The sequence below is a fragment of the Aulonocara sp. 'chitande type north' Nkhata Bay genome, linkage group LG5 (assembly GCF_057382095.1).
Source record: "Aulonocara sp. 'chitande type north' Nkhata Bay isolate Kocher_YH1m ecotype deep benthic linkage group LG5, A_spYH_male_GT1.1, whole genome shotgun sequence".
Taxonomy (NCBI): domain Eukaryota; kingdom Metazoa; phylum Chordata; class Actinopteri; order Cichliformes; family Cichlidae; genus Aulonocara; species Aulonocara sp. 'chitande type north' Nkhata Bay.
This window is the reverse complement of record NC_141348.1, coordinates 45588222-45603455: the sequence shown is the minus strand read 5'-3', so window position 1 is coordinate 45603455 and position 15234 is coordinate 45588222. Positions and strand designations below refer to the sequence as shown.

The 15234-nt window shown below is 39.7% G+C and overlaps 1 protein-coding gene across 3 annotated transcripts in view; it reads left to right on the top strand.

Moving 5' to 3' along the window:
• The window catches only part of tox2 (TOX high mobility group box family member 2), an 85514-nt gene that overhangs the window by 34445 nt on the left and 35835 nt on the right, over positions 1–15234 (top strand). For all 3 annotated transcript variants that reach the window (XM_086293832.1, XM_086293829.1, XM_086293831.1), the window contains exon 3: positions 9687–9746. In XM_086293832.1, coding sequence (XP_086149958.1) covers positions 9687–9746 — 60 coding nt within the window. The remainder of the gene's footprint in view (positions 1–9686; positions 9747–15234) is intronic.

Sequence of the window (15234 nt, the reverse complement as noted above, 5' to 3'; positions counted from 1 at the left end):
AAGGGAAACTCAACATCTTAACACTCGCCAATCCGCCTCCATGCCAGAGATATCAATGTAGTTGGCTTTCTCTGAAATTCAAATGGCAAGAGGAAAAAAAGTAGATGAAAAAGGGGGAAAAAAAGAAACCTCTGGCTTTGGAAAGGGGAGGGGAGGGGGTGCTGAGAAAAAGACCTGTCATCTATGTATTAGTGCTCTGTAAATATTACATGAGCTCCACATTCACTCAGTTGTTTGGCATTACTTCCACTGGATGGGTATATTATTTTAGAAACCATGCCTTGTTTATGGAGAGGCATGACCTACTTCCAGACACTCCTCTCTTTCTCTCTCTTTGGTATTTTTTCTTCCCTTTCCTTCTTTCTCTCATTCCTTTTACCTCTCTCTCTCTCTTTCTCGCTCTCTCTTATTCACTTTCAATCTGCGAAATCTCAACTGGTTGTCCCTGCTGAACAATTACAAGGCAGAGAGACCCAAATGGAGATGTTTGTAGAAAACAACATGTGTATAATTAAGGTTTAATGAGCTCTTGTCAGGGTGGAATGTGCAATTAGATTGGTAATAGAAAATTCAGCCTAAATGCTAGTGGCAGAGGCTGGATGTGGAGTCAGCATGGCAGTGAATGAAAGAACAGTGAATTATTTTGAGCCCTATTGACAGAAGTAGATGGTACTGGATGCTGCATTTAGATTTAAATACATGGTGAGTTCCCAAATGCACAAAAACGTTGTGTTTTTTTCTCCCGATGGTGCTATATTGTGTGTGTTCTGTTTTTTTTTTTTTTTTAATTACTGGGATCCGGCACACCGGATTGTTTTTTTGTTTTTTGTTTTTTAAAATTCTTTAACAGCTACACTGTGCAGAATAAAGCAAGACAATAAACAGAATTTTAATTGAGAAAGTAATAAATGTGCTTGTGCATGATGTATAAAAGGGCAAGTAGGTTTCAATCAAAATATCTCTATTTCTTAACAAAAAGGCAGATTTGATATTTTGTCACAGTATACCAAGCAGTAAATTTTAATTGATTAGTTGATCATTAATTTATGTCTTCATCGGTTTTGATGTTCCACATTTAATAAAATCAGAGTTTTTAAATGTAAGGTATTCACAACAGGTCAAACATTCACGTTCAACTATTTTTAAGTTGCCAAATTCTAATAGTGTAAATAGTATCACATCTTTCATGTACAGGCTTTGTAGAAATCTAGGATTTACTTTGAAATGTGTCGTGATACGGTTATTGAAAACATTACCTTTCAGATGAATGTAACAATAAAGCACCGGTTACTACAGATGGACCACATTAAAATCACTGCCTAACATTTCTTTCTAGGTCTATGCTTTTTCTGCTACACAGGATCACTATTTTATGGGCAAACATTTCTCCATGTTTAAATAAGGCAGTTGTGAGTAAAAGCAGGTATCTTTTTGCTCTCTTCCTCTTTTCTGACAGCCTTTCTCTTGACTTAGTGGAATTGTGGCTTGTTGGTCTGGTGGAGAAGATCCATGCACACACAAAAAAATTGTGTTTGGCTCTTTCTGAATTACTTGACTAGTCCCTGAAAGAGAGGGTCCTTTGTTGGCTTCCTCCGGGACTGCCCTTGAAAGGCTCCTATTGTGTGGTAAACACTATGATATAATGCAAGTGGATTTAATAGATTTAATGGAACAAGCAGATGTGGTTTTCAAGTCTTCATGTGATGAGTAGCTGTCTGTTTCAGGTGATCAGAACCACACCTGAAAGAAATGAAATAATATACGAACGATGTGGCATTCTAAAATCATGCAAAGCTCTGACTCTGTGTTAAATACTCGTGTGGAGACAAAAATCAACACAATTGATTTGTGCATGATTTAAGTGCGATTTGATATCTCATTTGCTATATTTCACTTGATCTTCCATATTGTTGTGTTGTAAGTCAAGGTTAGGCAGAGTGGGGGCTGTTGAATGTCAGCGACGTGTTAGCTTTGTTTTCATTGTGTTAACAGGAGCACAATGGTACGATTGTCTGGCCATCTGAAACCATACACCTACCCAGAGCTTTCGGGGGTCAGAGGTGGGGGAGATGTGTGTGCCTTTAGTCCAGTGAACCATGCATTTTGAAAAAGCCAGAAACAGAAGAGTAATCCATCCAGCAAACCATCAAAAACATTCTGCTTCACTGTCCTGCACAGATACCAGATTTGCTCATCGTGAAAAATGTTCTCATCTTCCAGATACAAATTATGCCCCCCCCCATGTTGCTTTCTAATCAGTTATGCATTATTTTAAGATGTCATTTGAAAAGTGGCATGCTTCTTGAAGCCCCTCAACGTGATGGACAAGATCATAAAGCTGAGCAATAAACCTGAGATAAATGTTATATCTTAACACTGATAGAGGCAATTAAGTCCATCATAAGAGAGAGAGAGAGGGAACACTCTCCTCAGGAGACTCATTCACTTGCATGGTTTAACATGATCCCCAGCTAAATGCCTTATTTTATTTCTCCTCTCAGCTCACAGCTTACAGTCGAGCACAAATTGAGCTGATTTTTTTTTTCTTCTTCGCAGAATTTGGTTGTTCTGTCTGGTCTGCCCTTTTCTGTCTACCATCATGTCTCTCTCTCTGCCGCTCCCTTTGGCTCTCTCCTCCCCACTTCAATGTATTTGTCATGGTAATGTAAAAAATCTCAGCTGCTTCAATTCATTTCGTGCTCTTTCAGTCGAGAAAGAAGGGCAATTCTGTTTCTCCTCACTAGTTTCTGTGTTAAGGCTCTCAGGTAATGAAGACCACATTTCATCTGCATGCAGTTATATGACTGGGCGTGGCTGAGCAGGTCTGTTATGGGAAAATAAATATTATGAAAGGGCTAACTTCGTTATCTTTATCACACTGGGATCAATGTGTGTGTGATGGAACAGGAGACAGTTCACAAACACAAAGGCCAGTATGCAGAATGCATACATCCAGCTCTTAAAACATAATGCACCCACGCTCATGTCGTATGTGTGTGCGAACATACAAACCAGAGAAGCCCATATATGTAGCAGCAGAGATATCTACACGTGAACACATGCAGTGCAATACTGCTTTATATCACACCATCCCACTTATTTTCTGCACTTTGGTTATGTCTGTATGCCTGTGTGTCTGTGTGTGTGTGTGTGTGTGTGTGTGTGTGTGTGTGTGTGTGTGTGTGTGTGTGTGTGTGTGTGTGTGTGTGTGTGTGTGTGTGTGTGTGTGCGCGTTAATGTTTGTGTGTCTGTTTGCGTGTATATGTGCCTGCCAGTGAGTCATTGAATGCTCTAATGACCACAGTCCTGACACAGGTATTTTGACTGCTGCCTCTTTCCATCGGCACATTGACTGACATGCGATTAGTTACGCTGGTGTGGAAAACTAGGAAGGCTCATGCTGTAACCCTGAAAAAGATTGGGAGGAGGGTAAAGTCCTCTTCTCCACATCTCTGCTGTTTCATCTTTCTGTGAATTTAAAACATCTCTGGCTGCATTTAAGGGTTGTTATTTTGTACTCAGTACATACAGGAAAGCACGGCTGGGCTCACAGTAACCTTATGAGAAAACCATCGAGATCAATACAGGTTAGCAGGACAGTAGGAAAGAACGTTGTGTAGTTATATAGTAATAGTAGTTGGGATTTGCTATAAAACTGATCTCAAAATGCTTAGTGAGTTGACCATGTACCGATTGAACTTAAGGAATCCATTTAAATAAATGGATAAAAAAAGCCCTGAGTCCAACATATTGAGGCTGTACAAATTTTAATTTTGGGTTAAAGAGAGCTTTCATATCTAAGCAGTACTCAGCACTGGCGAATGCTTTTCAGCATAGTCCGACCAGTATTTTGGCAGCCCAGTGTTATTGCCCACTGTCAGCTATTTGCCAGTTATTGGTATCAGCTTTTTAAACACCTGATAAATGAAAAATAAATGTCTGTAAAGAACAGACAGGAGAAACACCCCTCATCTGTGTTACAAGTGTTGATATTGCCTAGAGGAACACTCTACAACTTTCATATTGACAACAAGTGTTTGGAACGCCACAAACACAACAACCACCTGATCAAAGCAGAGTCTGGGACAGTGTAAATGAATAAATAGATAACCACACATGACAAATGAGGTGCAAAACTGTTTCTGACATAAAGGACATAAATATCAGCCTATGTATCACATTTTTAAATCACCAAGTATCGGTATGAATATAGGTCTTAAAATCAGCCCTATATCTGTCGAGCTCTGTCGAGTTCTTATTTGTTCATTACTGATTTGATTTAGTTGAATTTTAGCATAAAACTTGTTGACCCTTTTTTAAGTTCTGTAAACATTAAAAATAATGTTTGTGACATAACCGTTGGGTACAAATGGTATGACAATGCAGTTGTTTTTGGACAGTGATTGTGGTGAAAAATACAAATATTTATTCTTGTCTATGAATTAGAATAATCTCAGTTCATACTCCTCCATCTGCTTCCCAGTGCTACATGAAAACGTGATGTTTTACTTCCATCCTCAATATAATCTATGCTTATCTAAACAAAAAACAGAAATATTTAAAGTACATTAATACAGATTTATATATCTACTATAAAATATAAAATTACTTGCTATGTATAAACCTGAAATATGACAGAGAACTGATACTGTGAAAGTTCATTATCCATTTGCATTCATTTCATCGAACATAACAAATAAAGGCAAATATGATTTATTCCTTACAGAAGATTACTGTATCTACTATCCATTAAAAAACAAATCCAGTGTTATTTAAAAGTTTAAAAAAATCCTAAATGTCATTTATCCCATATAAAAATATTATTCAATGAATGGATGAAACTAGATTAAACTAAAGGTGTGAATCCATGTTTGAAGGCTTTGCAAAACTCAGTTTCTGATGTGCTGCGTTTCAGTCAACTGTTCTATAACCTCTGCAACTGTGGTGCACTTCCTGCATCAAACTGACATTGGTTTGGCTTTACGCAAACACAAAGTTATTTATAGCATCTCTCCCACTTTATTTTCTCCCTCCCATTCTCTCCCTCACTCTCTATTTGCATTTCTGCTATGCAAACAAGAAACTGGTGTCAGCTGCATCAGTTCTACAGGCCTAACTTGTCCCTTTTCTTTCTCAAGCCTCAATCTTTTTCAAAAATTTTCTCCTCTTCTGTCTCCCTGTAGCTTTCTACCTCTCCCACCTTCACCCTGTTTTTCCTCCTCCCTTCAACCTCTCTCTCTCTGTCTGTGTTTTCCTTTGCTCAATTGTTTTGCTGTAGATTTGACCGCTATGATTAATGACCTCGAAGCCACAGGAAAGCAAACACAGAGAGACACGACATGCATGCTGTTCTCTTACAAACCTCCCTTTTTCCTCATATATCCGCTACTTCTATGTTCACACATTATGACTTCTAGGGAAAACATCTTCGAATTAAGAGTCAGATTATACAAAGTCAAGATTTGGTATACTTTTCAACTTATTTTTCCTTTATTTTCATCCCTTATTTCCTGATTACTTTAGTAGATTAAATGTTTGCCAAAGGCCTTTATTATAATGAATTACGTGTTTTTTAGCATCATCTACTCTAAGGTCAGAGCCCTTGTCTGTCTTCTCTCTGTTTGAAATGAGGAAATTAATCTCAGTGGTCAGTTAAAGGTCTTGGAGGCTAGCAGTCAGAGGTCAGTGGTTAGAGATAAGCATCAAATTAGGCCTTCAGAGTCTTGGTCAAGTACACTTCAGCTAGGTGCTTGGCTGAACGAAGCTCATTCAGAAAGATTAGAATTGAGTTTGGCCTTTAATAACACAAAAGAAAAGGTATGCAAGTGCAGCTGGTTAGCTTAGCGCAGCATAAAGACCAGACACAGTCTCATCTAAAAAAATAATTGCTGCTAAAACTTCTTGTCCTTACTTCTTTCTAAACAAATAAAATGTAATGAGATAATGTGTTAACTGGTAGGTTTTCTAACCCTTTTTTAAAGGTCTTTACTCAGATGAGCTGGTTCCTCAGCCAAGTGAATCTAATTGCCTGTTTTTTAAATTATTGTCATCAATTTGGTGTCGAGACAGGAGAATGGTATTGGTGGTTTCATCTATGTCTAGGCAAGAAAGGGGAGTAATTTCGTTTCACAAAAGGTAAAATCATTCCTTTTGACGTACTCCAGATTAGAGTGAGAGCATTAAATAAAAATCAGCACAGCATGACAACCGAGGTTTGTAAAAACTGTGTGTACAGTACACTCACCAGTTGTTAACCTCACAGTACCAGGAAATGATTATTTTTACCTTTTCCTCTGATTTTAGATGGTGTTTATTATTTTAACAGCTCTGCCCTTGGAGACTCCTCCCATTGTGTAGCAAGAGCACAGTTGCAGACCTCAGTTTGCTCCTTTGACATTTGATATAATTGTTTTGCACTTACCCTGTTTTGCTCATTGAGATCTGGTTTGCAGTTGTGAAAATAAACTATTCTAAGACACCTTGACATCTAGCACAATGTGAGTAGGACAGCATGTAAAATCATTCTCCAAGAGCAAGAACGTGATTGTATTTTCATTGCAGAATACAATGATTGTTCCTTCTGCAAACTAATAGTGCTATCAGGCAGAAATTATTGCACTAGAAGTAACAGTTCCATCAGAGGCTGAATGATAACATGGAAATGGAACTGGGGCTTCGAATTGAATAATGTTGCAAGGAATTGCCTTTGTACTTTGGTTTGTTTGCTGCCCTCAATGTGTTATGTATGAAGATGGAAATAAATGTTAATGAAAACTGTGCTGGAGTTGAATCTGAGTATAACTTAAATGGAAATATTGGAATGTTAAGGGAAAAAAATCCCAGAATTGATAAAAAAGAATAAGTGATTTGCATAAATTGGTCCCTGCAACACTTTGCATGTGGTGAAAAATTGCTACAATAAGACCCGGGTCCATTTTCAGTCACCATGCCAGAGCTTGAGAAACACCCTCCCACTCTGACTCACTGTAGGCACAAACCAGTCACGTTATTTGACCTTACAGTAGCAACAGTAATTCATCTCGGCCACTACTAGCTGTCTTGAGGTGTGTTTTGTTTTCTCATAAATGGTTGGTGCCAAATAGTGTCAGACAGAGAGGGAGGGAAGGCCTCTGGGAGAGTGTGAGCGAGCGTGCGTGTGTGTGAATGTGTGCGCATGTTTATATGCCCGTGTCTTTCGAGCTGCGGCCTCTGGCTGTGACCCCAGTGTTAATCACTGTACAGCCAGAACAACCACAGGCTTCTGTCGCCACTACTGCAGCTACAGCCCTTCTCCTCTCCTCCTTTATGTCAGTGTCATTCATGCTCCCTGTGCTTTTTTTTAAATGTATCTCTCTAACCCCCCCCCCAAATACCTACAGTATGTTCCCTACTTGGCCTCCTACTTGCACAAGATCGCTATCCCCTTCCCCATTAGCTCCAGGATACACCCTTGTCGTTCTCATCGCCTCTCCATAACCTCAAACTGTCACCTTTTCTCTAGCCTATGCCTCCCCTTTAGGCTTCTTTAGCTTGGTATTTCTGAGCTATGAAATCGCTGGGCTGTCCTGTCCTGATTTAACTAGCAAAGTGCAGAACAAGCTAAAGGCTGTTCTCTTTGTGTGTATCACTAAATAGGTGGCAGGGTTGGTAAAAATGTTGGCTTGGGATGTTTTTTGTCATGTTTTTCATGTTGTTTTTGGTTATTAGTGTATTACGTGACAGGCTGGTGTCATATCATAATTTGATAAATTTGATAATGTTTTGCTTTACATTTATGATTTTTTTATTTGCAAATATAACAAGCAATATAAACAAAGACGATCAGCAACTTGTGGGTCTGAAAAACTTGCAAGTATGCAGAAGTGCCAAAAAGTGTACTTCTTAAAATGTCCACTTGAGGCTGGTTCCCAAAGCAGGTCAGTCCCCACAGACTGAAACTGTGAAACTGGTTAAATAACAAGTTTAACGGCAGAGAACGTAGGTGACCTTGTTTGTGATGTCGGTGACTTTTAGACAGCTTTTAATGCAATGATCTGAATTTTTCCGACAGTGTGGTTAGTTGTGCAAACAGACTATATAAGTTTTGTTCCACATTCTCTTTTTGTATTTATATTAATTTGAATTAAGGGTGTGGTGGTTAACACTATCACCTGTTATCAAGTAAGTCCTGGGTTTGAATCCCCTGGCCGGCTGGGGCCTTTCTAGGTGAAGTTTACATGTTCTCCCACAGTCCAAAGACACGGATGTTAGATTCATTGGTGATTCTACATTGGACTTAGGTGTAAACGGTTGTTTGTGTCTCTGTTTTAGCAGTGCAGTAGATTGGCGACCTGTCAAGGTTGCACGCTGCCTCTTGCCCCATGACAGCTGGGGTAGGTTCCAGCCTAACTGCCAGTCTGAATTAGATAAGCAGAATATGGATGGATGGACTTGCAATTAATTAGCAGACCTGTGCATCTCACACATATATTCTAATGATGCAGCTTGGGTAGCACTCGAGTCTCTTGTCCTGACGTAGTGAATTCTGGTTCTAAAAAGCACATAGATGGCAGCGATCATAGTGCTAAAGCTGAAGCTTCAAAGTGGGGCTAAAAAACAATTGGTAATTTCATGGTATCTACATCTTTTTGTTTTTTAAATGTAATTCCATGTGAAAAACTTGTCTCATCTTAACAGAGTGATCTTAACAGAAATATTTTTTAATGCTTGTCTTTGTTAACATTTAAACTAGAAACTCCTGTACTTGTTCAAGCAGACGTTCTAGCACAGTAGATCAGTTTCTTGATTAATACTACGTAATAGCTGACTTACAAAGGTTATTTACTGCCATCAGTGCTGCCTTTGATTAACCTTTCATGCTTACAAATCAGCACCTACAGAGCCTCAGAGGCTTGCAAAACAATATACTAATAATGGCAGTACTAGCAGGCTAATGTTGAGAAAGACATAGATGACTGATGTTGCACTAAATGCAAATGTTAATTTAACACAAATCAACATTTGTTAATTTGCATTAAATACATGCAGTAGTTGACGATGGCAATGTCATTAAGTAAAAAAATAATCTAATGATGGTGGTGGAGCAAAACTCCCCAGAGGGACAATCCCCGAATATTAGATATTTGTACTTTATTTTATGAAAATATGTCCCATACATGTTAAACTATTTAAAAGTGGTGGACTCACTGACCAACCAACAGACCGTTTCATTCTAGAGCGATTGGAAAGAAAATGAAAAAAACCTTTTCTTTAGTAGATATGAATGTGCAAGATTGACTGACTGAACCAACTGGGTAGTCAACTAACTAGACATCGGTGGCTGCAGTTGCGATTATTACTCTGTTGTGCCTTTGTTGCTTCATGACACACGGAGAATAATGGCAGTTAGGTGTGCATAACACTTACAAACACACACTCAGGCTGTAGGCAAGCTAAGAGGAAGAGTGTGAGTTACACAAGCTTTGACAGGGCCTAATTATACAAGTCTCTAATGAACTGTAATTACTGACATTCACTGGAGCATCGAGGTCTATTGCAGTCATTAGGCTGCAGTGTTACACTCTTTCTGTATCGGCACTGACTGACAGAATTTCTTTTTTTTTTATCCCTTTTGTGATCTGTTGGCCTCTGCCTCACTGTTTTCTCATCTCTCTCTCTCTCTCACTCCCTGTGTCTCTGCACTACAGTTTGATGGTGACAACATGTACATGAACGAAAACAATCACGAGTTCCTCGCACCAAACCAGGTGAGTCCAAATTTCTAATAATGGAAGACCTTAAATAGTCTTGAAGCCATTTTTCTTTCACTGTTGTCAAGTCTTGTTGAAATGTACAATAAGTCGCTGTTACTGAAAGGAACCACACACTTATGTGACATAAGCTGAAAGCAAGTGGACTAAAGATATTTTATTCTTTTTTAGACTCACAGATATGCCACACAGAACATGCTATATTCCATATGTTGCATGCAAACAAATAAAATGATGTTACAATCATTCAAAGAGCAATTAACAGTAAAATTGGTAATGTAGTAATAAATGCAACATTTTTACATATGTACTTGACAATGAAATTTATGGACTACTTAATCTGCTTATTCAAATGCCTCTTTTAAAATTAAGCACTGTAAGCACATTTTTTAAAGAACTATATTCTTGAAATATAAGACATGATGTTTATTAAATATACGATTGGTTACGTCATAATATAAAACATAAAACATGTGTTCTTGTCTTTTATAAGTTGAAGCTGAACACTGCTGCTACGTTTATAGTGCAGTAGGCACTGGGTTAGCAATTCATCACAGTACTAACCTATCATGATTAGATTTCTGCTAAGTACACAGAAACCAGAGAAGCTAAACCAGTGAAACTATGCAAATTTCCCATAAAAAGAGCGTTGACCTTACTGTAAAGTGACAGTCGTCATACAATTTTACTTCCCTATATTCCTGATATTCAGTCATTCTCTTTGCACACAATTTTGGCAAAAGCCGACATAAAGAAATGTTTTGGCTTCATTACAAAGAATTTATTAAGTTAGAATGGGCGAGTCACTGCTCTTCTATAGCACATGGCAACCCTGCCAGATACACTGTAGCACAGCTGGTCATGAACAACTCGGAGACCATATGGTTGTGTTTGGACTGGGGGATTTGTGGAGTTTGGGAATAAGCCCATCTGACATACACAGGGGAGCGGGGAATTTGTCCCTGTCAATTGCAATTATTAAAACCAACCCGTAGGCTACAGTAGTTCTGTGTTTCAGTTGCATTTGCTTTTTTGCTAAATTTCTTAATGCTCTGGTTTGTTAAGGTTTGGCTTATGGCCCAGAGTAGGACACAGAGCTGCTTGTGTTGTCTTTTCTACACATGTAAAGTTAATTCAGAAGGCTCAGACTATTAGGACTGCCACAAAGTCATTTTAAGTGGGACAGCGCTGTTATTTGACAGATTTGTCATGCAGATACTTCACTTTCTAAAAAACTGCTAACCACTACTTTTATCAGTTAATTTCATATAGCACATGTGGCTTTACTGTAGTGCTGATTGACTGATTAGACATCAGCACCAGTTACTGATGGGAGGGCGAAGCATTGCGGTTTGTTAGAGAAGACAAGAGTGAGCGGCAGATAGGTAGAAAACAGGGAAGCAGGAGACAAAGAGACAGAGGGAAATAGCGTGAAAGATGGTGATAGGATGAGAGACGATTTTGCTTTGCTCTGTGTTATACTTTGTTTACTCAAGATCCCCTCACATTTGACATGTGCCTTGCTCTATTCTCCGCTTCACCAAGTTTAGCCTCTCGTTCCCTCTGACAGCTAGAATCAGGGAGGCCTAAGGGGTGGACACACACTCTGACAACAAAACATAGAGATGGGAAAATCCAAAAATCACTGATCTGCACCTCTTTAGCTGTGCTACATTTTTTATCCAAGCAGATTTTTAAATAGTGCGATCGCGCTGGAAAAAAGTCACTGTAAATAAAGGTTGAGGGCACCTTTGTTGAGACGGTTCACTGAACTTTGTCAATTTGAATAATCGTCACTAACCCATTCTACTTACTCTTACATTACACCGTCTTCGTGGTCAGCACACACAAAATGTAACCTCACTCGTTTTATGCATTAACTTTTCAATTAATTATTTCGTTGTAATGTTCTCAAACTACCACTCGGTAGCTCATTTTCATCATGCATTTCACATCAACGACATCATAAGCACTAATAAAGGGATTTTTTATATCCATGCATGCTTTCCGTTTCAGTGTTTAATCACTAAATTTGGAACAAAGCCGCAGTTTGATTGACATTATCAAAGCATGTTTTGATAAAGTGCAATCATTTCTTGCACTAATGCGACACGAAAAATACGATTCTATACCTGCTAGTATATGCTTCGTGTTCCTCAGAAGCAACTGCATTAACGCTCGTGCTGTTTGCAAGTGTTTAGGTAAAACAAGACTTATCCTTTATTAATTAGTGTTATTCTTACAGAACAGTTGGGTGCGGTATACAGCAGCGTGCTCTGCTATTCTCAGTATGTTCTATCTCGAACTTAAACTAATCATACTGCCTAAAGCTGACTTTTCTGTGGTTGCTGCTTTATTATCTCCCTCAACTTATCTTTCACCCATTTTCTCTGACTCCCCCTCTTTTGCTCTTTTGCTCACTGTTTCTCTTTTTCAGTCTCTACCCCCGTTGCATTTAAATGCATTTGGGTCAGCAGTTCTGCCTCGAAACTCTGTGAAGAGTGTATTTTTCAGTGCTCGGCTTTCTCTCACTTCGGTTTCACCATGTAATTGCTCTATTTAACGTGGCTTACCTATATGAATTAATTTTCTATATGTCTTGCACATTCATATAGGTCATTCACAGGGTGCTGGTGAGTAAATCTGGCAACGCAACCTTATCAGACTGTTCAGTGCTTAGATGGGTACGTTCTAGTGATGAGTCACAAGGAAATGGGGTCAGTGCCATTGTCATATCGATGTTCCCATGAGCATCGCTGTCTGACCCTCCTTAGTTCTCTGTAGAGTTTCTTTTCCCCCCAAGCAGAGTGACAAAGTGTTAGTGATTCAATGACAAGGTCATGGACCCTGGTCTTAGCATCAACAAGCTCTTTGTCTGCCCCTGTGGCCACTGGCCATTGTCCTGGCATCATTGTAGAAAAGAGTAACCAACGAGAAGAAGCTCTGGTATTTCCTAGTGTTGTCACAGTTTGAACTGAGAAAATCTCCACAGTGGCAAGGATTAGAGCACCTCCTAAGTAGAGAGGCTTTTGTATCATAAAGGTCTTAGTAGACCAGATCACCTGAGGTAAGATTCCTCTCGCTATAACTAAACAGAGCAGTGCGAAGCGACACGATCAAAGATAATGCACTGTGAGAGATTCCTTCTCATAGCTCCACAGCAAAGTGAAAGAAACAGTATATACTTCATCAGCACTTTACCTTGACAATGTTTTCTTTTGATGTCTTTCTCCCTGACTTATGAATTAATTTAGCAGAACTGCTGTTTGAGAGAAATATGTCACAGAAAAGAGAACACGAGGAGGAAATGGAAGGGGGAGGGGTGGAGATGGAGAAACTGCACAGGGGAATAATTCGGCTAATGGAGTGACTGTTTGGATATTCAGCAGAAGTAGGAATGGAGATTATGATCTCGCAATTAGCGTAACAAGGTTTTATTGATTGGCTGCTGCTGTAGCGTCTTTACTGCCAAGACTCTGCATGTGGCTTTAACATGCACAGTGTGTGTAGCCCAGCCAGTCACACTAGTTCTACTACTACACCACTACCAGAGCAGAATCTAGCTCGGTGTTACCATCGAGCCACGGCCATTTCCTGATCATCAAAGCTGAAATATTATGGATTGTCGAGTTGAAAGGGTCTGTTTGAATGCCTGATGATAAAGTGGACTACATTTGCATTTTCCGCTCACTTTTAAGTTAATGCACTGCCCTCCTTCCCCTTTGAGTGAAAAGCAGGTATAAAAAGGCAGCTTCTGATAGCGAGCAATTTGAAAGTTTGTCTGCCTGTTTTACATGCTCGGAGTTCGAATGATGTTTTCATGGTAAGTTTGATGCAATTTCTCATCTCACTTACTATTTTGTAGCTCATTGCTGGCAAGGATTATGGAAGTCCCATGGGTGTTGTAATTGTAATTAGAGAGGTGACTGCCAACAGCAGATCTGTTAGACATGTTAGACACGGAGAACTAGACAAAGATCGATGGAAATATTTTTATTTTTGTTTGGTTGGGGGTTTTTTTAGGACAGTCAGCAGCTGTGAACATCATTATGTTTATTAAACAAGTTGTCAGATTAAACTCATAATGGGGCTTTTGTGTGATTTTTTTTTCATCTCGTGTTTAATGAGAGATTTATTGGCATAAGAGCTCTTGTTAACAGATCTGAACAGATATGCCTGTCACATATTCTGGTGCTTAAACTTGCAGGAACTCCCCCCTTATGAATATGATTAAGTCCTTCTCTAAAGCTCCCTTGTGTCTCTCATCTTCCACCATATGTTTCTGATGAGCCATTGTAGAACATGATCCCATAGTCTTTTATGTCCAACCTTTGACAAATCTATCACCTCTTCCCTCTATGCTCTGAATTAAAGGCCCATTCCACCTTTCCAGTTTAGATGAATAATTCTCTTGTTTGGCAGCAGCCCAAAGCCCAGCCAGCATGTCTGGAATCTTGGTGGAGCCTGATTGGTCCGGTTCAGTCGTGTGTGACTGACAGGAAGCCCGCTGATTGGGGGAGACCGTATCTTTGGATCGTTGCACTGATTAAAGCCTCTCGGCAGCATTTTGTACACTCCCGCCGTTCGGGGTCCCCGCACTAGCGCCCTGGCACTGCTGGTCTGAATTACAGCTTGGTCGCATTAGTCTGATTTACAGCTTCCTCCTGCTGTTTAGATTGGAGTTGGGTACCAGAATGGCAGGCTCCTCCTCTACTACACTTCCACCTGCCCCCTCCTCTTCCTATTGATTCCCCTACTTTGTGCTTTACCCTCTACGCATCACCCCAATATCTCTAACCCTTTTTCTGCTGCCTCTTTTATCCCACCTCACCTGGTTTACTTTCCTTTTGACTCTCAATCCTCTACTAGTTCTTCTAGGTCACCCTTTTCTTCTTCCCCGATCCCTCAATTTTGCTTTTTTTTTTGCCTTCATTCCACTTCCCAATAAACTGTCCTCATACTCCATGTACACCCTTGTACTTGTCCTTCTTTTCAAATGTCCCTCTAACCTCTGACAACATCCCTTTACCTTTCCTACCCAGCAGATCTCCCTCTCGCTCTTTCTCCCTTTCGCTCCCTCACTGCATCTTTTGTGAAAATGAAAACAAAGAGCAGCCTGCCAAAATATTTCTATAGCCATTCGCTGACGAAGCAGGGAGCGGAGACAAAGCAAAAAGATGTGCAGGCATATTTGTCGCGGCAGCAGAAAGATGGAAAGCTCTGTCCCCGTGGCCTTTTTACAGTCATTTGGAAACTCCCCACCTCTCTCTCCTCTCTCTCTTGCCCTGTTTAAAAGCCCTCTATTTGAAATACTCATCTGACATGGCATTATATATAAATGCACAGCTGTGTATTTGTATAAGGGCCTCGCTCTGCTAAGCTGTCCGTCCCCATGTTGCCCTAGGTGATCAGATGAAACTAATGCGATTCAACTTTAATGTGTTTCTGCAGGCCTTTCACCCAACTGGATAAAACAATAAGGAAC